Source organism: Jatropha curcas, chromosome 4 (genome assembly GCF_041381405.1).
Source record: "Jatropha curcas cultivar XTBG-Jc1 chromosome 4, XTBG_Jcur_1.0, whole genome shotgun sequence".
NCBI lineage: Eukaryota > Viridiplantae > Streptophyta > Magnoliopsida > Malpighiales > Euphorbiaceae > Jatropha > Jatropha curcas.
The window spans coordinates 1,677,784-1,702,107 of NC_143154.1; the positions used below are offsets into that span (position 1 = coordinate 1,677,784).

General features: G+C 31.8%; 3 protein-coding genes across 3 annotated transcripts; 1 reads left to right on the forward strand and 2 right to left on the reverse strand.

The window, feature by feature from the left end:
• Nucleotides 1-1,528: 1,528 nt before the first annotated feature.
• Nucleotides 1,529-5,761, reverse strand: LOC105647125 (pyridoxal-phosphate-dependent serine hydroxymethyltransferase, putative (DUF632)). The gene is made up of 4 exons (XM_012233122.3): nt 4,642-5,761; nt 4,331-4,515; nt 3,916-4,139; nt 1,529-2,858 (listed from the first exon to the last, which is right to left on the reverse strand). Exons 1-4 carry the CDS (start codon nt 5,357-5,359, stop codon nt 2,075-2,077), a joined length of 1,911 nt encoding a protein of 636 aa, XP_012088512.1. The 5' UTR covers nt 5,360-5,761; the 3' UTR covers nt 1,529-2,074.
• Nucleotides 5,762-15,055: 9,294 nt separating this feature from the next.
• Nucleotides 15,056-18,056, forward strand: LOC105647126 (L-ascorbate peroxidase 3). The gene is made up of 8 exons (XM_089720319.1): nt 15,056-15,459; nt 15,886-15,935; nt 16,004-16,069; nt 16,156-16,204; nt 16,299-16,381; nt 16,679-16,758; nt 16,850-16,955; nt 17,762-18,056. Exons 1-8 carry the CDS (start codon nt 15,222-15,224, stop codon nt 17,948-17,950), a joined length of 861 nt encoding a protein of 286 aa, XP_089576445.1. The 5' UTR covers nt 15,056-15,221; the 3' UTR covers nt 17,951-18,056.
• A 260-nt stretch (nt 18,057-18,316) lies between these two features.
• On the reverse strand, nt 18,317-20,479 carry LOC105647127 (Tetratricopeptide repeat (TPR)-like superfamily protein). The gene is made up of 4 exons (XM_012233124.4): nt 20,159-20,479; nt 19,786-19,998; nt 19,552-19,707; nt 18,317-19,435 (listed from the first exon to the last, which is right to left on the reverse strand). Exons 1-4 carry the CDS (start codon nt 20,324-20,326, stop codon nt 18,542-18,544), a joined length of 1,431 nt encoding a protein of 476 aa, XP_012088514.1. The 5' UTR covers nt 20,327-20,479; the 3' UTR covers nt 18,317-18,541.
• Between the last annotated feature and the right edge of the window lie 3,845 nt (nt 20,480-24,324).

Here is a 24,324-nt window from a genome sequence, read left to right on the forward strand (position 1 = left end):
GATAAATTTTGTTAGTTCAAATACATAAATTAACCCATAAAATTTACCGCTTCAACTCTTAAAGAAAAGCATGTTTTATGCCGGTCAATATTAGAGCCTAAGCCCTTTCACAAAACAAATTATATATGTTTGAATTAATTTCATTTATGGATTAAATTAATGAAAATAAAATTTTTTTAAAAATATTTCTTCCTTTATTTTTTTTTTTCAATGTATAGTCAAAAATATCCTCTTTCCACTGTGCGACTTGTTACAAAATCACTTTATGATCTTTGTTACCCAGACACCTCCATTTGAAAATTTAGATATATTGATACCCTAATTTAAAAATTAAATCATAAAAGGACTGAAGTGATATTTAGTACGAGACCCATTGATTTATCTTGGGTTAGCTTAACCCGCTAAACCAAAAATTCACCCTAGTGTGCTTCCCTAATCCAAAAATCTCTCTTTTAGAAACCAACATTCATCTTCTAAAATTCCAAACAATTATTGAACTTTTAAACTCTCTCTCTCTCTCTCTCTCTCTCTCTCTCTCTCTCTCTCTCTCGCAAAAATCATTACAGGAAAGGCCAAAAGATCCTGTGAGAGATTTGTCGGATGCATGATAAAATGGCGACCTTACTTCTTAACGTGAATCAGGAGCCAGTAACTGATTACATAATGGTTAATATAAATTCCATTATGATTTGTATTCACCTATGGTGTTTGGTGACTAATTATTACAGTTTAAGGAAAGTGTTTCTCAATTCGCACGAAGAAAATATGGCTCCTCATGCATCTAAGTAGACCAAATTGATAATTTCTATAGGTAATTGAATGGGACAATTTTAGATAGTCTTTATGATTATTTTCAACCCTAAATGTGGTGTTTCTGTTATAGAAAGTTAATCTCTGAAAGTTTACGGGAGATTTTATAATCTCCATGGAATTACTGCACCAGATTTATTTATTTTATTTTATTTTAAATTTTGTGATGATTATTACGTAAGAAATGACAAATTAAAAATCTAGTTAATAGAATATTATGCATTTATTAGTTTTGTTTATTTGGAAGCATTAGAATTTTTTATATGAACCTCTTAAATAGTCATTTTTTTACATGAGTCAATTTGTTGAAGTTTTTAGTCATTTTGTAGAGGAATATTGAGGACTTAGTTTTGGTTACTTGTATCAATGCATAGCAATGTAAGAAATCAATCATCCTTCAGGATCTCTTGACCTTTTCTATGGTAATTTTTTTCGAGGGAGAGAGAGAGTTTGAAAGCCTAGTAATTATTTAGGATTTTAGAAGATGAATAGTTGGTTTGTAAGAGAGATGTTTGAGTTAGAGAAGTTAATCCAGGGTGAATTAATGGATCTCCCACTAAATATCACTATAGTCTTGTTTATGGTTTAATTTTTAAAATCAGGGTATCAATATATCTAAATTTTCAAATGAAGGTGTCCGAGATAATTGAGGGTATTTTTATAATTTAAGGCTGGTATATATGACCTTAAATTCAAATTTGTAGCAGTATTGCACAAGTTCAAGCAAAATTAAAATAGTCTGTTTATTAGGGTTAAGACAACTATACAAACCATACAATGAACATGGAAAATTTCCATTCTGATTTTCCTTTCGCTTTTTCCTAACATATTTTAGAGGCTAAGTGGGTATTTTCTCAACTTGATCACAATCAAAACAATCCACATTCAATTAGCAACCCATCCTTTCAATATTCCCACAAAGACAGTAACTTCATCCTTTTAAAGCAATACAGAAAATTCAAAACCATTCACAACTTTCCTATAACAGAACAAAGCTGCTATTATAAACCCCTCAATGCAAAATTTCAAGCTCCATGGCAACACCAAGCTCATACTCCATCTGATCCTACTACCTGAGTTCTCGCTTCATGTGCTCATCTAGTTGTCAACCATTTCAACTGATACTGACATAACTTTTTCCAATAAATAGAACCTAGGAGGTTCCTGCAACACTTCTCCATGGTTTTATCTAGCTACAGAACCGGATGCCTATCTATATACAGAGTTGTGATTTCAAATACTCAGGCTAAATCCAGATCTCTTCTTAAGGTAATAACCTCTTGACCTCATTTTCCTGATCAGCATTTTTTGCTTGGTTGTATACGGACTCAAATGCCTGCATGCATACACTTGAAAACCCTACTATTGCCTGAAAGACGTGTGGGAATCCCATTTGCAGATTATTTAGTGTCATCGCTCTTGTAATGCTTACTGATTTTTCATGCTTAGTTTTCTCTTCCTCTGCCTTTGCTCTCAAGATCTCGACTTTAGCTCGCTTTTCTGCTACTGGGTCCTTGCTTCTTGTACTACTAGAAGTTTCAGGCACCGAATATGGACCATACTTGATCTCCAGTGATCTAAGCTCTGATACTTTCTTCTCAAACTCCTTGAATGCTGATTCTGATTTCTTCTTTTGCTTGTGCTCTTCTGCTTGTTGAACTACTATAGCATGAATTACTGTTAAGAAGCTCTTAATTCCTTCAGATGCAACTTTATCTGGAATTCGATCAACTGCATGATGCCACTCTTCACAGATAGAGTAAATTCGAGATTCTTGATTGGTTCGAGAAAGAGGGTTTTTGCTGAACTGAAAAAGACTAAGCCGAAGCCAGCCGGTGAGGGACTGAATATAATCCCTCTGGGACTTGACTAGGTTGCAGAAAGATTGGTGCCATTGCTGAACTTCGAGTTCAAGCTGGAGAGTCGATTGCCTGTGAATCTCCGATGTTGGCTCAGTAGATGGGATAGTGTTGAGGTATTTGAGCTGCTGAACTATATGTGTTTGGACCTGGTGAGCTTCATACATGCTTCTCCACATGCACATCAATCTGCAAGCCAGTGGAAAATAATTCATAAAAGGAAAAACAATTCATCTCATAACATTCTTTATTGTACTAAAATCCTAAACTTGTGCTAACGCAATTTCCTAATTACCATCAAGAATTACCAAAAAAAAAAAAAAAAAAAAAATCAAGAAAATAAAATGTTGCATGGGACTAGCCAAGCCTGCTATATATCCTCTAAATAAAAGCAAACACACTATGGCCAATATATCAGAACCATTATTTATCTGGTGACCCCACATCAGAAATACATAGTACACAGAGCAGCAAAATTGTCTCCTTGAAAAAGACAACGGGTCGACAAAAGTTTTAAGCATCAATGTAAAGACAGATTCACATAACAAAACCAAAGTCATAACCCCCAAATTACAGTACATGGAAATAGTAACTGGATCAGTAATGTAATCTTTGAAACAAAAGCAAACAAGAGAGTGAAAATCATGCCACCAGTAAAAAAGAAGTCAAAAGCAATCTTCTGTACATACAAGAAGCAAATCTTCTGGTCCATCAAAAAAAATTCCAAAGTTGACTCTCTCTCTCTCCCCTCCCTCTAAATTTTTTTCCTGAAGATATGTTCTTTGTTCAGTACGTACGCACAACCGATTAATTGCTGATTTAATGAAATACTCTTTCCTTTTAAATCTTATAACGGCTAAATGCACTAAAGTACTGAAAACTACCGTTCTTAAGGCTCTGCAACCCACAAAAAATATAAACCATGTATATATATATATATATATATATATATATATATATAGATATACACACATGCATATATATATATATATATAGAGAGAGAGAGAGAGAGAGAGAGATAATAGGCTTAGTGAGGCCATACAAACTTGGTCATTAATTCTGTTTGAGTAATAAAGCTCTAGAAGTATAGTCCTAAAATGCAAGTACCAATTTGTACTATCTCTAGATTTGGAAAGTGAAATGGCATTGTCACATGATAAGCTTGAAGTGTTATACTAGTGGCTCTTAGCTAGCTCCTATTATTAAATGTTCATAGTCTTATGGAAAGAAAAGAGAGAGTACTAACCCTTTTACAAGCTCAAGAAGTTGAGGGTAAAGCTCTGTCTCTCTTAATTTGATGATTTCAGCAGAAGTAGTCTCAATGGCCTGTGCAGCTACCATCATTTGTGATTCTAATTTCTCCACTTCTTTCTTTGTCTTTTCTGTTTTTACATAATCAGCCCTCTTTACCTCTAATTTCCTCAGTAATGCCACTTTCTTCTCATGCTCAATCTTTATACTCTCAGCATTCTGATTAAAATCCAAACAAAAAGATCCCAATTAACGAAGTTCACAAAATAAAATATTATTATCATCATCATCTTCAAGATTGATAAAGACAAGGCAATGACCACTTTTGACTCTTTTTGACCCTTTTTGACTGTCAAATAAACTGGTAATTATGGGTCAATTAATTAGTGCAATAATTCATTAAGATCTACCTTGACCTCCTGGAATAGCTTCTTCTCCCAAGCATATATCCTCTCTACAGTCGAGCAATGGCTAATTCCTACATTATTTGCCACCATTTCATTACACATTGTACCAAATCCATTCATTTTTGGACTTGAACCCCATGCCCATAATGATGGATTAGTCAAATTGCAGCCATGATCATAAACTTTACCTGCAATTAACAACAAATAATTAAATAAAGAATCTTAAGAAGAAAAAACAGAATCTTTTATTTTATTTAGTTTTCTCAGCAACCAAACAGAGGTAAATTAACGAAATCCAAGGAAAAATTATTTACCTCCTTTCGAAAAGTTAGGATTGGGAACTTCTAGCAGCAACGAAAGTTGACTACCAGCATCAGCAGCCTTGAGAAAATACTCATCAACTTCTTTTACAATTTCTACAAGATCCTTACTATTCCTTGAAACCACCATAGCAAGCTCACTCCCACTTCCACTACGAGTCTCCTTCGAAAACCCACTCATAACTGAAGGCGGCGCTGTAATGCTGGCCGCCGTTCCTGTAGCTGTAACCGCCACTTCAGACGCTGTAGTTGTTGTCACCTCTTCCCATTCCTCTTCAGTAACGGACCGTGAAGCTGAAGGAGGTGGCGGACCAAAAGGATCCCAGAAGTCCCAGCTCGATGATTGAGGTGGTGGAGGCGGCGGTGGTGGCGGAGGAGGGGGTAGTGGAGAAGCTGTTATCGATGTCCATGTGTCGGAGCTAGGACTCATTGGTGGAGGAGGAGGTGGAGGTGTGGGAGGTAAAAGTGGCGATGATGGTAAAACAGATGGGAGATGGTGGCGCTGGTGGTGGTGGTGGTGGAGGTGGAGGTTAGCTTCTGTGTTGGAGAACTGGAGGAGAGCTGATCCAGTACTACGCAGTGAGCGAAGGTACATTGTATGAGAAACAGAGACAGCTTGTCTAGCATTAACCAACTGTTTCATGTACCTCTTTCTTGCTTTGCACCTTGAAACCATTTCTTCTCTTTCTAATCTTGAATAACAACAACCCATTTTCTTATTTTCTTGATTTTCTGGTTTAGCTTTCTTTTTCTAGTAGATCAAGTTCTGCTCTTCTTTGTTTTTGTTCTCTAAAGGTAATTAAAGTAAATTTAAATGCTTTTAGAAAGCAAAAGAAGGTTTGTTTTTTCTTTCTACCAATTTGATGGGTTTTGGAAGCAGAAGAGGGGGACGGAAAAGGAGGGAGGAGGAGATGTTGGCGCGGCGGCGGGGGTGGTGGTGGAGGAGGAGGAGTAGGAAAGTAACAGTTGCTTCACTTCTTGAGCAGTGATTGATAGAGAGAGAAAGAGGGAGGGACAAGGAGCATTGGGCAGAGAGCCAAAGTAATTTTATATTTGAATTCTTGTGACGAAAATACCCATAGGAATATTTTTATTTACCGCAAAAATGCCATGGAACATGCAACGCAGCACACAAAGCCAAATGGTCTATGGTTGGTGTCTGCCAAGATGAGGTGTACGCTAAGAATCTCCGTTTGCCAAATCCGGGAAAAGAAAAGGACTCGAGGGTTTTTTAGTAATTTGATGCTTCAACGGCACAAAATATGGCAAATCCTTTCGAAATTAGAGGCTGGTGAATGGTGACTACACACACTTCAGATTTGTTGGAGTTTAATGGCCCTAAATGCCTTAAAATTTACGGGATTTTGTAATTTTACCCTCAATTAATTAATTTCAATTAATTTATCTCCATCTAAAAATAAAAATAAAAATGTACAGAACAATTTCTGTAGTTTATAAAATATAATTAATCTGTTTTTCTATTTTTAAAATATATCAATTAGTCTTTATATTTTGCTTTTGTTATATTTCTAGATCATTTTGTTCAATTTTTATATTTTTTTCCGTTAACTCAACAAGAAAATATAGAGGTTAAAGAAGATATATTAAAATTTTATATGAGAAAAGTTGTAGTATAGTCTTTGTGGTTTGAGAAATACAATTAGTTTGTTCTTATAATTTTTAAAAATATACTAAAGGTGAGAAGAGATAAAAGTGATATTTTCGTCATTCTATAAGGCACTTGACGAAAAAGTTATAAAAATTAAACGAAAGGACATTATAATCTGATGAAAGTGAATTACATAGAGATTTTAATATATTTTAAAAAAATACAGTGTCTGACTACTTGTATTTCGTAAAATAGGGGACTATTATAATTTTGCCTTCTAGTATTGAGAGAAAACTAATTCTTTTTAATTAATTAAAAAAAAGACAAAATCCCAAAGATTCTTTTCAAGTTTTGTTTAATGTATTCAGTTGTTTTTATCCCTTTTTTTCAGAAAAAAAAAAAAATCTATGTTAAATTGATTTATCTAGTCCAACTACTCGATTAATTAGATTTAACCTTTTTTTTTTCTTCTTCTTCTAAAATAATAATAATAATAATAATAATCCCGACGTAAAGAAAAAGAGAAAAAGATTCAAAGAAGAAAAAAAAAGAGTTAGAGCTTCAATTTTTAGTTATTTTTAACAAGAATTGTGACGCTTATCGCCTACACCATCTTTTAATGACTTTAAGAACGTTAAAAGAGAGAGACTATTCAATTCTAAATTTTTCAATTTTATTTTATCTTATTATGATAATATTGGAACAATTAAGGTGATTGAAGATCTTAGTAACTGAGAGTTTGAAGATGACATTAACATAGTTAGTAATATTGCCAAATGTAAGAGAAATACATTTTTTCCGATAGTAAATCAGGCCTTTTTCCGGTGAAACTACTGGCAAACTTTAGTGAGGTAAGGAAAACCGATCTTCAAAACTCTATTAGCCATTGATTGGTAGCTTTATGCCCTTATTCTCTTTCATATGGAAATGAAGAGTAGCTTGAAAGAGGTAATTTTGGGAAAGAAGAGAATTAACTTGTGTCAAACTCTCAGAAATTGAGTAATGAATAAATTGTGAATTGTGAATTAATCTTTATAGGCTCAATTAAAATATTTGTATTGGTGAAGAGATAATTATGGTTAAAAATGGGTCTCGTAACGATATAATTAGCTTTGTGATTATCCAAATCAAATTTGTATATCTAATTATTATTTTTTTTTTATAAAAGTCAAGCACTTAACCGATAAGTTTTCGTTTAAAAATTTTAAAAAAGTTTAGACGCTAAATATAATATCATCTCTTTATAAAATACTTAAGTTTAATTAATTTAATTCTAGTTAAATTAAATTTTAAATAAAGAAGATTGAGTAACAAGTTGATTTAATTTCAAAAATTATAATAAAAAAATTTAGTATTATAAATTATAAATTAGTAAATTCAATGATCTAAACGAATTAAGCCAAAATATTTAAATATAATTTAAGTATAATCAAGTTGAATTTAAACAAAAAAATAATAATGCTGAGTTTGAATATAATTACTCGATTATAGTAATTGATAAGTCTAATAGAATATTTCAATTTTAAATATATTTTATATTTATATCATATTTAAATGCTAACTTATTAAGTAATACTCCAAGCATGTTAAATATTTTTTCAATGGATGAAAAGAAATGTTATATTGTTATTATATAGAGAGTATTTCGGACCGGGTCAAGCTGAAAATATCCGACATCCAAACCCGATAAAACCTCCTTTGTTAATACTTTTTTCTTTCTTTATCGATCTTTCATGCACCTGTAAATAGAAATAGGACCACATGGTCTCGTGATAGTAAAGAATTGTGAAAAGATTTGCTTTGGCAGAAATCAGATTGCATTGGGAATTAATTCAGGTCAGGTATAGTTTATATATCAATTGCTTGCATTTTTTTTTTTTCTTCGCTAAATCGGTGATAATTTTATAGTGGAGAAGACTCAAATTCGAGACATCTCGCTCTTTATATCTTCTACAAAAATAGAAAGACCAATCACATCCCTCTCTCCTTACATTTTTATATTTCTAGTATAGAAATGTTATTATATTTTCTAATGTATTTTATAAAAATTTAATATATGAATGTAAGGAAAAAAGTTGTGTTTGACAGTAACTTTTTAAATAGTTTTTAAAATTTTGATTAGTCAAAACGCTAAATGCTATTTTTTATAATGTTAAGTAATATAACATTTGAACAATCTTTTAGAGGTTAAGGTAGTGTTTTATAAAAAGTTAACTCATGTAACGTTTTATGAAATGCGTATCGTTTTACAGTTAATAGCTAAACGCTATTAAAACAGTTAACAGCTATCAAAATAATTAATTTTACCAAATAGACCCAAAAAGCACCAACACATTTATGATGAAACAATATATGAGTCAAACAATTAAAAATACATATTCTAGTGAGTGACTTCCATCAAATAATTTTTTAAAATGTAGACATCTTGGAACCAAATTTACATGTAAAATGAAAAATTAAGGTATTGAAAATTTAATATTTAAATATTCAAAATGAAATATTTTGAAGGGAAATAACATGTAAGTGTCAAAATTAATAAATCACATAGTTTTTAAAAGTCTAATAATTAATTGAGTTAAACTTGCTTTTAGAAGAATAAACTTATCATTTTAAATAAATTTGAGTTTATTTTAAACATTTAAGTGATATAGAATATAAGCTTAACTGTCGAAAAAACATGGTCCGATTGGTCTTCCACTTACATAGGGAGTGGAGATTCTCAAATTCGAATTTTCTAAATAATAAAAGTTTTTATTAATTTGACAAGTCAAAATAATGTTCTTAATAAATATATATACTTAACCAACAATTTAAAGTAAAAAAAAAGGGATAATAATAAGGTGTTGACTGGAGTGATAAGCAATTTCAATTCCCGTAAAAATGACGAATTCATTCTTACTAACGATGTCGATAAATATTTAGATATTATAATCTTTTTTTTTTTTTGCCTTTTTTTTTTTACTTTTATCTTGTCCAGTGAATTTCCACATTCTTACTAAAGTTTTGCCTCGTATTCCATACTTTTTAACATTGGCTTTATTTTTTAATTTTTATTTTATTTTTGGGGTAAAGAATGAAATATTACTTTGAAGGTCAGTTCCTATCTTTTATATTGTTATACACACTTAACTATTAGTCCAACAACAGACTAGCTTAAATCATCCCATTATGCAATATTTAAAATGTTTACTTCTTTCTTTCTTTCTTTATTCTTTTTTGTGGATTTTTTTTTTTTACACAAATTAGAATTTTTTTCAAATGCATTGCAAATTATATTAAATGCTCGTTTAAAGGTAAAGCAATCTGTTACGATAAATATTAAAAATTAAATGAAAATTAGAAATGAAGAAATCGAATCGGAGATCTAACGGTCTGAAAACATCAGCTTTATAGTGAGGACGAACTATTTTGTAATTTTCATGCGTGGTAGAACTAAAATGCATATAAAGAGTTTTGGGTTAAAGCTTTTTCGTACATTTCATTTAAGTATAATTTTATTCCTAATGTTGAGAAGGAAACAGACATTAAATTTAGAAAAGACAATGTTTCTTTAACATTAAATTTAGATTCGAATAGATTAAAAAAAGCACAAAGCCAGCTAAATTTTCTTTAGGAATCGCACTCTTTCTCTACCTGTCAAAGTTCATTATGATTTATTATTTTCTCACATGGAGCTCTTCACAGCCACAAATTTAACTGCGACTCATGATCCACACTAGCTAGTCTTTTTTTTTAACTAGAATGTTTATTTCTCTTGGACCGTAAAAGTTTTTGGCTCTCTTAGTAAAGTGCGCTTTTTAGATATTAAACTTGTATTCTCACTCTTATGAGAAATGAGGTCGCTTATCACCTTAACCAACACCTCGTTAGTTCTACACTATTCTTTAGTAACACTTTCAAGGTGACTAAATTGTAAGTTTTATGAGTGCAATTATTCATATTTAACTTTGATTTAAATATCGCGGTTACTTCGGTTTTATGGTTTCTGATTGTAAAGCTCTAGTGGAAGAGCCATCTTTGTGTTTTGTGTCTTCTGTGCCTCTTAGTCAGATTGCTCATTGCATGGGCAATGGCGGAGGGAGGGAAGTCAGGGTTGCGCCCGCACTCCTAACCAAAAATTTTTTAAAAGAATTATCTCATAAAAATATTAAAATTTTTTATTTTAGTTTTAAAAATAGTAAATATTTTCAATTTCGCTCTCTTAATTTTAATTTTGGGCTCCGTCACTCTTCCATAATAAGGGTTGCTGTTTCTACGTTTGAAAAAGTTGTATGGAATAATACCCATCATCAGTTATTTGATGTATTACGTTTTGATTCCGCTAATCTAATTGAAAGTCTTGAACTTTTCCTAATCTTCAGCCTATCCATGGTTAATGTCTATAGTCCTTTATTAAGGTTAAATTTTCTGATTCCTTAATATTGTTGAATGGAATATTCTTCAGATAATATGAGTGTTGAATGTTAGTTTTCAATTTGTTAGAAGACAATGTAATGGTCCGGCACTTAGTTTAGCAAAAGGTGGCCTTAATAGTTCCTTTTGTCTCGATTTGTATTCCCAGCTGTGTTGGATGCGGGAATCAGTTTTTCTGTAATGTTTGCTTTCTATTGATGAATATTCTACATCTTCATCAATTATATATATATATAGTACGATGCAATAGTGACTGTAAAAGTGGAAATGGAGGTGAGAGTGAGTGGACGAGAGTACCTAGGGGTGAGCAAGTTGGTTCAAATGAATCCAACCAAGGTGAAAAAAATATAGGGGTTGAAATTGAGCCAAATTGAAGTTGGTATCTGAACCGAACCAACTCAAACCGAACTAATCAATTTGATTAGTTTTGATTGATTTTTGTCATAATCGATTAAATTTTAAATCCAATTGACTAGTTTCTGTAAATTGAGCCAAGCCAATTATGATTTTAATTCCAACTAATTAACTCGACAAAAGCGTACTTCTCTTAAATAAATTGACTGAATCAAAATGGATCGATTCAAGTTTTGATTTGGTTCGGTCAATGGTTTTGTACAATCTAGGAATACCTTAGAGTGAAAAGAATAAAATATTTAAATTTTGAGGTAATTCCGGCGTTGGATTTAGAATATTTTAATTTTTAGACAGTTTGAAGAGCCACAGAAGCATTTGGGCGAGTCTATGGTTGAAAAATGGTCAAGGATATTTTATTATGATAAAAATTAAGTCTAAATCACCAAAAAAAAAAAAAAAAAGATTTTGGCAAATTTAACCAATACACTTTTAATTTTGTTAATTATTATCTCAAACTTATATTTCTTTGCCAATTGCAATCTTCATTCAGCCTATCAATTTGTTGTTTATTCGACTATTAATTGGCCCCATAACACGCAAGTTCACATTCATATGGCAATTTTTTGTGCATTCATTTTAACTTTTAGAATCTCTAAGTTGGAAAATTAATTATTGAGATAATCTCCTTCTCACACTACAACTAGGTATGGCCATCGGTTCATTTTGAATAGGAATCGAATCGGAATTGAACCGTACTTTAAATGAATTAAAATCGAACCGGAACAGTCAGTTTAAAGTTTTGAACCAAAATCGGTGGTTCAAGGACCGGTTAAGGTTCATGTGAATGTTAAAATCTGAACCTGAACCAGCCTTGAACAGTCGATAAACCGGCGGTTTTGGTCCCGTTCGAACCGAAAATTTTCTATTTTTATTCTCAAAATGATAATCACTTAACCTATTTTATACATCTTTAAAAGTTTCAATAATATTTTACTATATGATATACTTTACTTAAGAATTTTTTTTTTTTATAATACACTTTACTTTAAAAGTTAAAAATCTAAAAAGTAAAACAGTAAAAAAAAAAGAGAAATATTTAGTCTAAACTTATATTGTTTTTAACTTTTGTTTACCCTTTTAAATTGTTTAACAAGTTTAAAATTACATTCTTTTGAAGCATTTTTTCAAAATTTTCTTATAATTTGTTTAATTAATAACATTTAAACAAAATAAAGTGATAATTTATTTAATTATTTTGTAAAATTAATTAATTTTATTCTTATATGAGTAAGGGCATTCTAAAATTTATTTAAAATAAAATTTACCAATATTTTTAAAATTCATATTAATATTTTCAAAAGAAAGATGTAACGTTGACCTTTTTTTTTTTTTGAAAAAAATATAAATCTCCGGAAACCGTGATCGGTCGTCGATTCATCGAAATCGCACCGGAACCGGAATTGGACCGGAACCGGTGGTTCAATGAACTGGCCATGCCTACCCACAATAAGTTTGAATGAATTTAGTTATGGGCTTTACAATTAACGGACTCTTGATAGACCTTTGGCGAGCAATTCACACCGTCAACAACCCCAAGGTTGTAAGGTCTACCAAGTATGTTTCTTTGCTCTTGGAGTTGCATCACTCATCCACGCCTATCGAACTCCAAACATAGGTCAAAATTGACAATAAAAATAAGTGCATGGTATTAATTGACAATTAAAAATATTGACCAAATTTAAAAAAAGTTCATAAGTTCAAGCTTTTTTGGTGAATAAGCCAAAAATTAAAGTGGTGATTTTTGTGTTACAAATTACTCTCTATTTCCTGATGTTTGGTTGGGTTAAATATACTAGGGAAGTGTAAGTAGACCAGGTGATTTTTGTTGGATTTTGGATTCTTTAGGTTCTTTTGTTTTTGAGCGACAATGGGATGTCCTTCCACAGGTTCGCATGCTATGCTTGTGGTTATGGACATGTCACTAATAGTGTAGTTCTGAGGCTTATTTAGAAAAGCTTAGGTCCAATATAAGATTCGTTGATTTCTTTGAAGGGTTGCTCAGAGGAGAATAACATGTAATGACGAGCGTTTTAGAAGGGTAATTTCATAATGTATTAGTATTGCGCTAGTTGTTCTAACATCATCGGATATACTCTTTATGTCTTTAAGGGACCGGTGTACAAGGGTGTGCAAAACCATCAAATTGAATGGAACCAGAGGTATTTTGGTCCAGTTAACCCTACTCAAAAAAAGTTCGGTTCGTCAAGTTAATCAATTTGGACAGAAATTTACTACCGATCAAGCTCGATTTTATACAAATTAATTGGTTAGGCTTAAAACCGAACCAATCTGGCAAAAATCAATATCAAACCTTCATATTAATGAGGTGTTTTCAAGATAACCAAGTAAATGGTTATATGGTTTTTCTGCATCTGTTGGTAGCTCCATAGCTTTTGAAGCACAATTACCAGTGTATTTCATGGCTTAATTATTGTTGAGAGATGGATGGGTGAATATTGGAGTTGCATACCGATTCTTAATTGATGGTAGATATATTGTCAAAGCAGGGAACAATTTTGTCAAGTTTAGAAAATATATAGCGGTTTTTCTTGCAAATGATATTTTACTAAAGCCTCGAAGTCTTCATGTTGGAGGGTCCATTCCAAGTTCAGGAATTTTTGGATGTTTGATTTAGTTATAACTTTTCAAGTTTTAAAAATTTTTGAATGCCGTAGAGAGTTTAAATCACATTGTATATACATTTATCATGATGTTATGTCTTGGTGTGCTAATTTTAAGTTAAACTTCCTCGTGTGTTTATATATATAGTTTAAATGAAATGTTAAATTGTAATTATGGTTAAGCTAATCATGTGGTATCGATTGGTCGTTTAGCAAATATAGAAAGTGAGGGATCTCGAGTTTCATGAAATTATCATCAATTTAGTGAATGTTATTCAAAAGGAAGAGTTGCTCTCGCTGTGCAGCCCAAATTATTATTCCGATCCTTCGGAACTCTTGTGTATCCAAAAATTGTAATTACGGCTAAAACATATTTAACGACAAAAACGTGATAGGAAATAACTGATGGGAGTTGGGACAGAGGGAGTTCAGGGCCCAAATGAGATTGAGTGGGCCCATAAATGATGATAGTTTGTTGCAGAACAACGTAGGTGTGACGAACCAGTCTGCTTGTTCCATGCCAGGAGATCACAAGGCCCACAACCCAATGAGGATAAGTTGCTCCATCACCCAACACGCGCTCTCAAAGCAACGAGAACCACAACCGCTTATTAATAATACTAAATATTATTAATATTTTTTAGTTATTGAAGATTGATATGTATGTTAATGATGTAATCACTTAATTCAATCATACTTATGTAATTCTAAAAAAAAAAAAAAAAAAAAAAAAATCTAACTTATGTATTTGTAGGCTTGATGGAGTAAATCAACTTATGAGATTTGTTAACACATATTTTTATTTTTTTTTTAAATAAATGAAAAATAATACTTAGTTATTAATTTCATTATATTAATATTTTAATTAAAAAGTAAATTAAATTAAGTATAAAATACTATAATTTTTTGAAGTAATCAATACTGTAAGTTTTGAAATTGAAAATGAAATAATTTTCTATTTTCTAAATATAAAGTTAGACAAATTAATAGATTCATAATTATTTAAATGAGAGAATGAAAATCCAATGAAGGAATGAAAATGCTAATCGAATTGAATGTCATCATTTGCGGATGTTCAATATGGTTAAATTCTGGGGTTCGACTCTTCACTAATTGACCAATTCATTTATTTTTTGTTCTTAGGTATATTAATAATTTTAAAAAAAAACTAGTTAATTTACTTTTAAGAATACTCTAATAAATAATTTAATAATTTACCAAAAAATTGAAGTGAATGCCAGGCACGCGCTCTACGAATGCAGCTCCATGAAACAATCGAATTTAATAATCTTATGGAAGCCTACCTTCCCCCCTTAGACAGAAAATTCAATTCTTTGCGTTCTCTTTTCAATCAGGTCCTTCCCTTACATTCTATTGTATCTTTAACTCTTTCTCATCTCTAATTCCATATATAATAATTCCAAACAAACCTTTATAATACATCTGTTTCGGTTTCTGTTTTTTCTCCTTGATCGATCAGCCTCTGTTTTTCGTTTGTTCAGTTTCTAGTTGCATCAATGGCAGCTCCAAAGGTGGATAGAGAATACTTGAAAGAGATAGAGAAGGTTCGTCGAGACCTTCGCGCTCTCATTTCCAGCAAAAGCTGTGCTCCTCTGATGCTTCGCTTAGCGTGGCATGATGCCGGAACTTATGATGCGAAGAATAAAACAGGAGGACCTAATGGTTCTATCAGAAACGAAATAGAGTACAAGCATGAAGCTAACAAGGGTCTTAAAATCGCCATTGATTTATGTGGTGAGCTTTTCTTTTTTTCTTTTAATTTTTTAATAAGTTTCCTCACACTTTAGTCCTTAATATTTTAAATTAAATTGCAATTTCCTCTTTCAAAATTTAAAATTAACTTCTTTTAATATAAGAAATTTCAAAATTTAAATTAAATTGCAATTTCCTCACTAATATAAGAAAAGATAGCAACTTCAATTCACTATTTCTTTTTTAAATCAATAAAATAATATGCTAATATCAAATTTCATCTCTCAAATTCCATTAATCATCTTTGAAAGTCTTATTATATGAGGACTAGATTTTTAAAAAAAGTTTTTAATTGAGGCAAGCCTTAAAGGGTTCCTTATGTTGTTTATCTTGTGATTTCTGATTTTGGTTTTCATAAATTTTGTTTTAATTTTTTTGAATGTTTTTCTGTTTTTCATTTCATTTCAGAGGAAATCAAGGCCAAAAATCCAAAAATTACATATGCTGACCTTTATCAGGTGATCATATATTCATATTTAGTGAAACACGAAGGTTAAATATTTATTTATTTTCTTGTATGTTTTAGCTTGCTGGAGTTGTTGCAGTTGAGGTCACTGGAGGTCCTACTATTCATTTTGTTCCGGGAAGAAAGGTATTTTAATGGAAGAACTCTGTTCAAATCTTCATTACCTAATAGTTCATGTTTATTAATTTTCTTTCTCTGTTTTCTTTTATCAGGATTCTACTGAATCTCCTGACGAAGGGCGTCTTCCTGATGCAAAAAAAGGTTTCTTTGAGTCTATTTATATTGGTTTTGTTTATTTATTTTAACATGAATTGCGTTATCACTTTAACTGAAAAACATACTATTGTGATTGTAGATGCATCACATCTGAGGGATGTCTTTTATCGTATGGGTTTATCAGACAAGGATATTGTAGCACTCTCTGGCGGTCATACATTGGTAATTTTTTTTAAGAGATTTTAATTACATGTTGCATGGAAGCGGAGATGAGAAAAAACAAAAATGATCGCGAGAAACAACATTTAAAATATAATTTTACATAGAAAAATAATATTTTATAAAAGGAAACGGATACGTAGAAAGTTTCTGAAACATTGCATGTTTGATGACTAAAAGTTTCTATGCATCGTAAATGCTAGTGATTTTAGTTTTTGAATTGTTGACCCCGGCTCAAAATTCAGGGCTGACATGCATTTAAACAAAATTGAACTTAGATAATTTTAATTGGTTTTGTAGGGAAAGGCTCATAAGGAAAGATCAGGATTTGACGGTGCTTGGACAAAGGATCCTCTGAAGTTTGACAACTCATACTTCAAGTAAGAAACCTATTTTTTATATATAATCAAATTGCATAAATACAATGTGGAAGATAAATATGCTTATGTTCTCAATTTGAACTCAAATCAGAGAGCTATTGAAAGGTGATGATTCTGAGGGATTGTTAAAACTCCCCACTGATAAGGCTTTAGTGGAAGATCCTAAGTTCCGCTCCTATGTTGAGCTATATGCAAAGGTAATAAACTAAGATCTTTGTTTGGTGTGAATGAACTTCACCAAATTTTCTAGAATTTGTTTAAAATTTCATATTTTTATGCTTGAGACGAAGGTTTATCTAGCGCACAAACATCCCACATAGTAGATTCTGCTTTTGGTTAAATTTAATTAAAATTGTATCTACACAGCCTTCCCTCTGCTTTTGCAGAAAGACTGTTCCTGTGGCTTGACATGTGCTTGATATATATTATTTTACCATCATACATGAAATATTATGGAGTTCAATAGCTTAACAAAATTCTATCATTTTAGATTGGAAAAATTATATTTTTATTCCTATATTTGGAGATAATTAACTACTTTATTTTTGTAGTTTAAAGATTATAATATTTTATCCTTATAGTTGGATCTGTTAAACGAAATTAATCATTTATCCATTTTTTGAGATTTAAGTGGTTAAGTGTTAGTGAAATTACAGGACTGACCCTATATACATATGAACTAAAAGGGAAAAATTATATTTTTTGTCCCTACATTTTGAGATAATTAACTATTTTGTCTTTACATTTTAAAAATTACACTATTTTATCCCTGTAGTTTGAATGCATTAACAATTTCAATCTAAAATAATAGATGGAAGGGTAATTTCGTTTAGTGGGGACAAACTATAAGTTCACTTATGCGAAAACGTAGGGATAAAATCGTATTTTATCCCTTGTAGATTTTAATTTCACCCATGACTAACAAGGACAAGAATCCTTTTATGCAATACAATCTGCAAACATGGACCAGTACTTATGATGTAAATTGTTGAAAATATGGCAGGATGAGGATGCCTTCTTTGCAGATTATGCGATGTCGCATAAGAAACTATCAGAGCTGGGCTTCAAGCCTCCTTTTAAAGCAACTGCAAAATGCAGTGCACTATTTGCACGGAGTGTCGTTGGAGTAGCTGTAGCTACAGCTGTGGTAATATTTAGTTACTACTATGAAGTTCAAAGAAGAGTTAAGTGAAATTAGTACTTTTGAGTGTTTCAAAAATCACAAAAACAAGTTTTATTTCATTTAGATCCTAATTTGGGATCAGAAATTGCAAAACCCACAATAATTTATCTGTCTCTATCTTGTATGATTTTTAGTTTCTTCAATGTTTGTCAATTAAGTTAGAATATGATTCAAACTCATTATAGTAATTGTCCTTCTACAAGTATGCACTCACAAGCTTTCTGCCGATTAATAGCAACTGCGTGACCAAAGGAAATTGCAAGCCAATTAGGTGTGGTCCGATTGTTACTGTTTGGTAAGTCGAAGAGAGTGCTACCTATTTTGGATAGAGCAAAATGTTATTTCGGCACGTCGGCCTCCTCATAACATAGAAAATGCGTGAAATGAGAGACATTGAATTATTCCCAAATTGCCTTTTTCAAGAGGCTTACAATAAATAGATAGAACAACAATAAACTACTTGCAGCGGCAAAACTCCACTGCATGCAGGAAACTAGGGTGCTCAAGGAGAACAAGTTTATCTCCATCCTAGAATTTATAAAGATAAAAATAAAATTAGTTAAACTAATAAATAACTAATTAATGCTTATTAGCCTAATTTCAGCAAGCTCTTGGGCTCAGAGACAGAGTAATGTCTTGGAAAACCTTTAATCTCTTTTCGATCTTGGGTTGAAGAATCCCTCCATTACTATTGTTGCTAGTTTCATTTGATGGACCTAAAACAGCTGCAAGAATTGCATCCTCAAAATCTTTACTATCTGGCAATAACTCACATAATTTCTCCTCTGTTTCATCTGATAGCCTTCTTGATTTTGTTTCTGGTTTATCAGTCTCCACTAATGGCATATTGGCCAAAACCCCCATTTCATTTCCTCTTTTTGAGTTTGCAGCATTTCCTGATCTTGTTCTTTTGAGACGCTCATTTAATTGACTTCCAATTGGTTCCTTAACCAATTTTGTAGAATAAAATGGAGGTGCATCTACATTTAATGAGTTTCCAAAAGGAGCAAATAACTGTTTGATACTTTTCTTCTGAGGAATAGCAGTTTGATTTGTTATTATATTGGAATCGATATTCTCATCTGCAAAATCATCATGTATTTTTGTTGTATTTGTTGTTGGAAATACTGTATTTTGATCTTTGCAGGGTTGAGGTTGCCAAATTGATGAAGAACCAAGAAAGGCATCGAAAAGCCTACTCTGTTCTACTCTGTCTCCTCCTTTGTTCATCATTTCGGATTCGAGATCTTTTAGCATTTGCTGTGCTCTTTCGTAGGCTTTGAGATGCGAATCTACTCCTCTTGGTCCATCTGCAACTGCTGGTTTCACTCGCCGCAATGTTTCTTTAGCCTCTGTTATTCTCCCCTGTTTCATTAAGCATATACCAAGATTGCACATTTTGTTGTTATCAGGCGCAATTGATAGTGCTCGCCTGTAGGCATCCTCTGCTTCCACATAGTTATTCTGCTGCATTAATGCCCATCCTAAGTTCCCCTGAAACAAGCAATTGACCAAATTTTCAACTTATATTTTTCTTTATAGTTAATGATGGCTGGCAAGTTGAACATTTTTGAACAGAGGGAAAACAGAGAGACGCTAGCATTTCTTACCAGTAATCTAGTTGCTTCTTGTTCTACAGAGACCTGAAATTTCTTGCCTTGAGACCGAGCCGTTTTTGTTCGTTTCCCATTAAAAGCAAGGCCTTGTTGAATCAAATAAAGCTTGTGTTTCAACAATGATATTTGGTCATCTAATCTCCCACATCTCTGTAACACAATTTTGAATCAGAAAGCAAATTTAATGGAAAAAAATTGTTTACATATGGGAATTAATTAGTCAAAAACCTTGTAAAGATCCAAAAGAATATTGTCGAGAGACTCCTGGGCTTGATCTGAACATCGACTTCGCAGTGACTTAATAGCTTCAATAGCTTCCTCTGCCCTATTTTGTTGTTTCATAACAATTGCCATATCTTTTAAAGCACTATCAACTCTATCTCCAGCATTAATGGCTGCCCAAAACAGAGGAATTGCTTTCTCCGGATCTTTATCTACCAACTAATAATAAAAAACCCATCAAGAAAAACACATTAGTTAAACAAGAAATCGAAAAAAACTGCTTAAAATCAACAAGTAATTAGATAATCATAACCTATCGACAAAAAACATAAATAAAACAATAAAAAACAAAATTAGCAACACATTTGAAATTACTCACTTGAACATTTTTAGCTCTAACGTAAGGAGTGTCACCAACAGGTACTTTATGAATGGCATGAAACGACTCAGACCGAGTTCTTGAAACTCCAAGAGGCTTTGCCGGTGAAGTAGGAGCAGATTTGGTGGGTCTAAAACCAGGAGGAGCATTCCACATATCTTGCAACATTTTTGAAAAAAACGGAGAAATACCCTTTTTCCTCTTCCTGTCTTTTCTGCTTCCGTAGGTAGAGAGAGAACAGTAGAGCTTCTATGGGGAGAAGATGAGAGATGGAGAGAAAAGGAGAAGAAGAGGAGACAGAGAAATACGAAGGCAGGTTGCGAGTTTTTTAGAGGCGTACCAGTACAGAAAGAAATTTGAAAAGTTTTCGACCGTTGGGGGTTACCGTTTAACGTAGTAGCCGTTGCGGACTTCTCTAATAATTTATAGATACACTGGATGTATATTAGAGAACATGTATTCGCATTTCAACCCTTCGATTTCAGTAAACTTGTAATTTAAACCCTTTTCTTTTTTTTTTTTTTTTTTTTTTTTTTTTTGAAAATAGCTCATTTCTGTTTCTTTAAATAATTTTTGGAGTTTTGTAGAAAAAATTATTTTTAAAAGCTTATATTGTTTTGTATCTTACATTTTAGTAATAGTTGTCAAATCATGTTTTGTTAATCTGAAATTTTCTAATGTTTATCATGACGCAAATAATAAAAATTAAGAGTTTATATCTTTATAGTCACGATCTTATTTTAGCTTTATTTGAAAAGAAGAAGAAAGAAAATAATGAAAAATTATCGATTTTACCATATTTATTTTCCATCTCTATATTTGGATATAATAAAGAATTTTTTTTTCTTTATTTGAAAATGACAAAATTTTAGAAAAAAGAAAAATCCTATTACTAGAGATTGACCATTATACATTTATTGGAAATTTTGAAATTGATAATTATTAGAAATATGGGGACATTCTAATTTCACAAAAATAATGAAATTTTCACTTTTTTTTAATTAATGTTTCCTTCAAATTGGAGAAATTTTGAATATGTAGACACGGAATGAAAATAAATTAAATTTATTTCATTCATTATTTTCCTCCCCTTTCTTAAACAACATAAAATTCTCCTTTGAAAAAAAAATTCCACCCAAATAAAGGGCTCGGATTGAAGTTTAAAATTAGGTCAAAACTATTAATTAGATCAGTATTGGCTTGTAAGATCTTAAATCTATCCAATTAGAAACTTTATCAAAAAAAAAAAAAAAAAAAGTGAAAGAGACAATTTTATGATACAATAAAATGATTACTCATAATAAGTAAAGGAAATTTTTTTTTTTATTTACCCAATAAATGAAGAAAAAGAAAGTAAATGGTTAGATCTTTATTCTAATATCATGTTTCTAAATTGAAGTGAAAAAAAAAATTAAGTTAAAAATATTGATCCTAATAATATAAGAGTGTAAATGATGCAAAATCCTTTCAATTAAAAACTTTTGATGTGTCAATGGGAAAAATAAATTCAAAGATTGAATGTATGATAGTATAGGAGGACCGTTGAAGTATGCACTGGATGAATATATTTGGAGTAAAGAGTATATAATAAGAAAGGTCAACAACCAAAATAGTAGAGGTTATATTTTGTGTTAAAGGTAAGTACAAATCAATATAAGCGTAATTCATTATAAGTCTAACTATTAAATGCATTTTTTAATTGAATTTGATTAATTGTCCCTGGAGCTTAAATTCTTAATATGGTATTAGAGCTTAAGACTCGAACATGCATGAAGAAAGTTTTCATATGGATCTTATCTAGATGGACCCGTGCTAAGCTATGGTATACTTCTTTAGTGGTTAGGCCACTTGAGGGGGGTGTTAAAATGTGTGGGTAATCTCACATTGATATGTACTATCCGTAAAAACTAACATGGGATTTATTGATTAACAAAATAATTTTAAAAACAGTCACATCAGATTTTTTTTTTCCTCTCCTGCTTTTTCTATAAACGGAGCAATTAGTATATAGAAAAAAAATAATAATTGGATTCTTTAATTTTGACCTGATTAACATTTGAGAATCTCAATTTTGAAAAACCAATTTTGAGGTTTCTAAATTTTAATTTTATCAACAGAAAGGTCCGTCTGTCCGAAATTAATGATTTCTTCGTCAAATGGACGTAAATTCCACAAATGGCCTCCCGGTCCTTCTTTTGGAACTGTCCTTTTGGCTTCTTTGTCCAAAATCTTAATCCTAATCATATGGTTCCGGCTTTCGTAAATGTAACCTTCCATGTCTCGATCCTAGCAACGTCGTCGCGTTTTTTCCTCTGTAAGTCTGTGCGACACTATAATAAGCCTCCACGAGCTCTCCTCATTACATCTCTTACTTCCCCTCTATTGGTTAGGTGGCTTGCAAATCCCACATCGAAAGAAAGGGAAGAGAATAGGGAGTTGTTTGGCTATAAAAGGAGCTTAGCTCCTTAAGTTTTATTCATTCCAAAACTTGTCTACTTGTCTTCCAATTCTTAAGTGGGTTAGACAAGTTTCTCTCCTCTCTCAATTTGTATATTTCTTTAGTGAAATATAAATTTGGTAGTGTCCGAGGACGTAGGCAAAATTGGCCGAACCTCGTTAAATTTTGGTATTCTCTTTTATTTATTGCTTTTGTCTTTATTTATTTAATAGCTATTGTTGGGCAAAAATATTTTTGGTGGTTATTGTCTAATTAATTACTTCTAGGTAAATTCTGTCTAGGCAAGTGGATTTTAAGTGAGACCATTTGTGACTCCTCCACTTACCTGGGAATTTACTTAGTGTAGTTAGTAAGTACAGTAATTCACAAATTGCTTTTGGTGGAAAAAGCCCAATTTCCACAACACCCTCCTATACCCTCAGCTTTTATTGCACTCCAAAATGCTGAGATTGAAAAGCAGATGACGCTGAAATTGAAAAGGAAGGAACGAACTGTTATTTCATGAGAGATGATGAGGCCAAACAACGATGGTAGAGGAGAGAAATATTAGGGAGTGAAGATGAGAATGAGGGAAATGGTGGCGGAGATACGATAACCGAATAACAGAGGAAGAATTTGGCTAGGGACTTATAACACTGTAGAGGAAGCAACTAGAGCCTATGATGCTGCACTTTTTTTGCTTACATGGACCTTCTGCAATTCTCAATTTCCCAATGAATCCACCGGATATTCCTCAGTAACTGATCTTTCACCGTTGCAGATTCGGGAGGTTGCATTGAAGCATGCAAGGAAGTGGCTGGAGATAACAACATCGAAAGAGGCATCTAGGTTGTTGAAGGACTCGTTAGAATTGCATGGAGAAGCATATTTTTTTTACCTGCCATATAGTGTAGAGTAGAAAAGTTCGGAAAGGATTTCCAGTTGTGCTTGCGGCGACAATAATGGCTATTGTATTCAAAGAAGCTAAAAAGACAATTCCAAAAAGAGGATCGAACCAAAAGGGCATTTTCGGAATTCTACATCCATTTGGTGGAAAAAAGCATTGATTTTGGATGGAAAGACCTTTCTGTCGACCGAATCAAAATTTAGACACTTAGAAATTGATTTTTGAAAATTAAGGTCGAATATTAATTAGGTCAAAACTTAGAATCCAATTATTATTTTCCCTTATAGATAATATAAAATAAGGTTTCATCCAGTTCAACATGTCTTCTTAACAAATTGACTTTAATAAATTCTATTCAATTAAGGAAGATATTTTAATTTCAATTATTAGTATACTGATTTCTTTATTTTTTTAATCGATAAAATTAAAATCCTTTAATTGTTTTTAACCAATAAAATTAAAATCATTTAATTTTCGATTGCTAAATTTAGTATGTCTGTTTTTGTCAATCTTATTATTTTCCATTACTTCCACTTTTATATACATTGTAGACTCACTAATACAAATTTTAAATTGTTGTCTTAAATGTATATTAAATAATCAGATTGAGGCTGCCATTTTGTGGTTATAGAAGGCGACTGAAATAAGAATTAGTTGTCTTATTCTGGAATCTAATTCACTGCTCTTGGTTCGGCATTTCTGTCTTACTCTGGAACTCGTCTTATGATTTTGGATTTAATTGCTAGATCTTTTATTGATATTAATCAGATGTGTTCATGTTTATCATAGTATTAATCGGGTAGCTCATGAGCTATCAAAGTT

Excerpts from the sequence above, each read along its gene's own strand:
- LOC105647125 (XM_012233122.3), bottom strand. The coding sequence starts at position 5,359 with ATGGGTTGTTGTTATTCAAGATTAGAAAGAGAAGAAATGGTTTCAAGG. Across the intron at positions 4,140-4,330 it reads AGCTATTCCAGGAGGTCAAG|AATGCTGAGAGTATAAAGAT; the intron begins GTAGATCTTAAT and ends GATTTTAATCAG. Across the intron at positions 2,859-3,915 it reads CTTCTTGAGCTTGTAAAAGG|ATTGATGTGCATGTGGAGAA; the intron begins GTTAGTACTCTC and ends ACTGGCTTGCAG.
- LOC105647126 (XM_089720319.1), top strand. The coding sequence starts at position 15,222 with ATGGCAGCTCCAAAGGTGGATAGAGAATACTTGAAAGAGATAGAGAAG. Across the intron at positions 15,460-15,885 it reads AATCGCCATTGATTTATGTG|AGGAAATCAAGGCCAAAAAT; the intron begins GTGAGCTTTTCT and ends ATTTCATTTCAG. Across the intron at positions 16,070-16,155 it reads ATTTTGTTCCGGGAAGAAAG|GATTCTACTGAATCTCCTGA; the intron begins GTATTTTAATGG and ends TTCTTTTATCAG.
- LOC105647127 (XM_012233124.4), bottom strand. The coding sequence starts at position 20,326 with ATGTTGCAAGATATGTGGAATGCTCCTCCTGGTTTTAGACCCACCAAA. Across the intron at positions 19,999-20,158 it reads TTAGAGCTAAAAATGTTCAA|TTGGTAGATAAAGATCCGGA; the intron begins GTGAGTAATTTC and ends TTTTATTATTAG. Across the intron at positions 19,436-19,551 it reads AAGAAGCAACTAGATTACTG|GGGAACTTAGGATGGGCATT; the intron begins GTAAGAAATGCT and ends TGCTTGTTTCAG.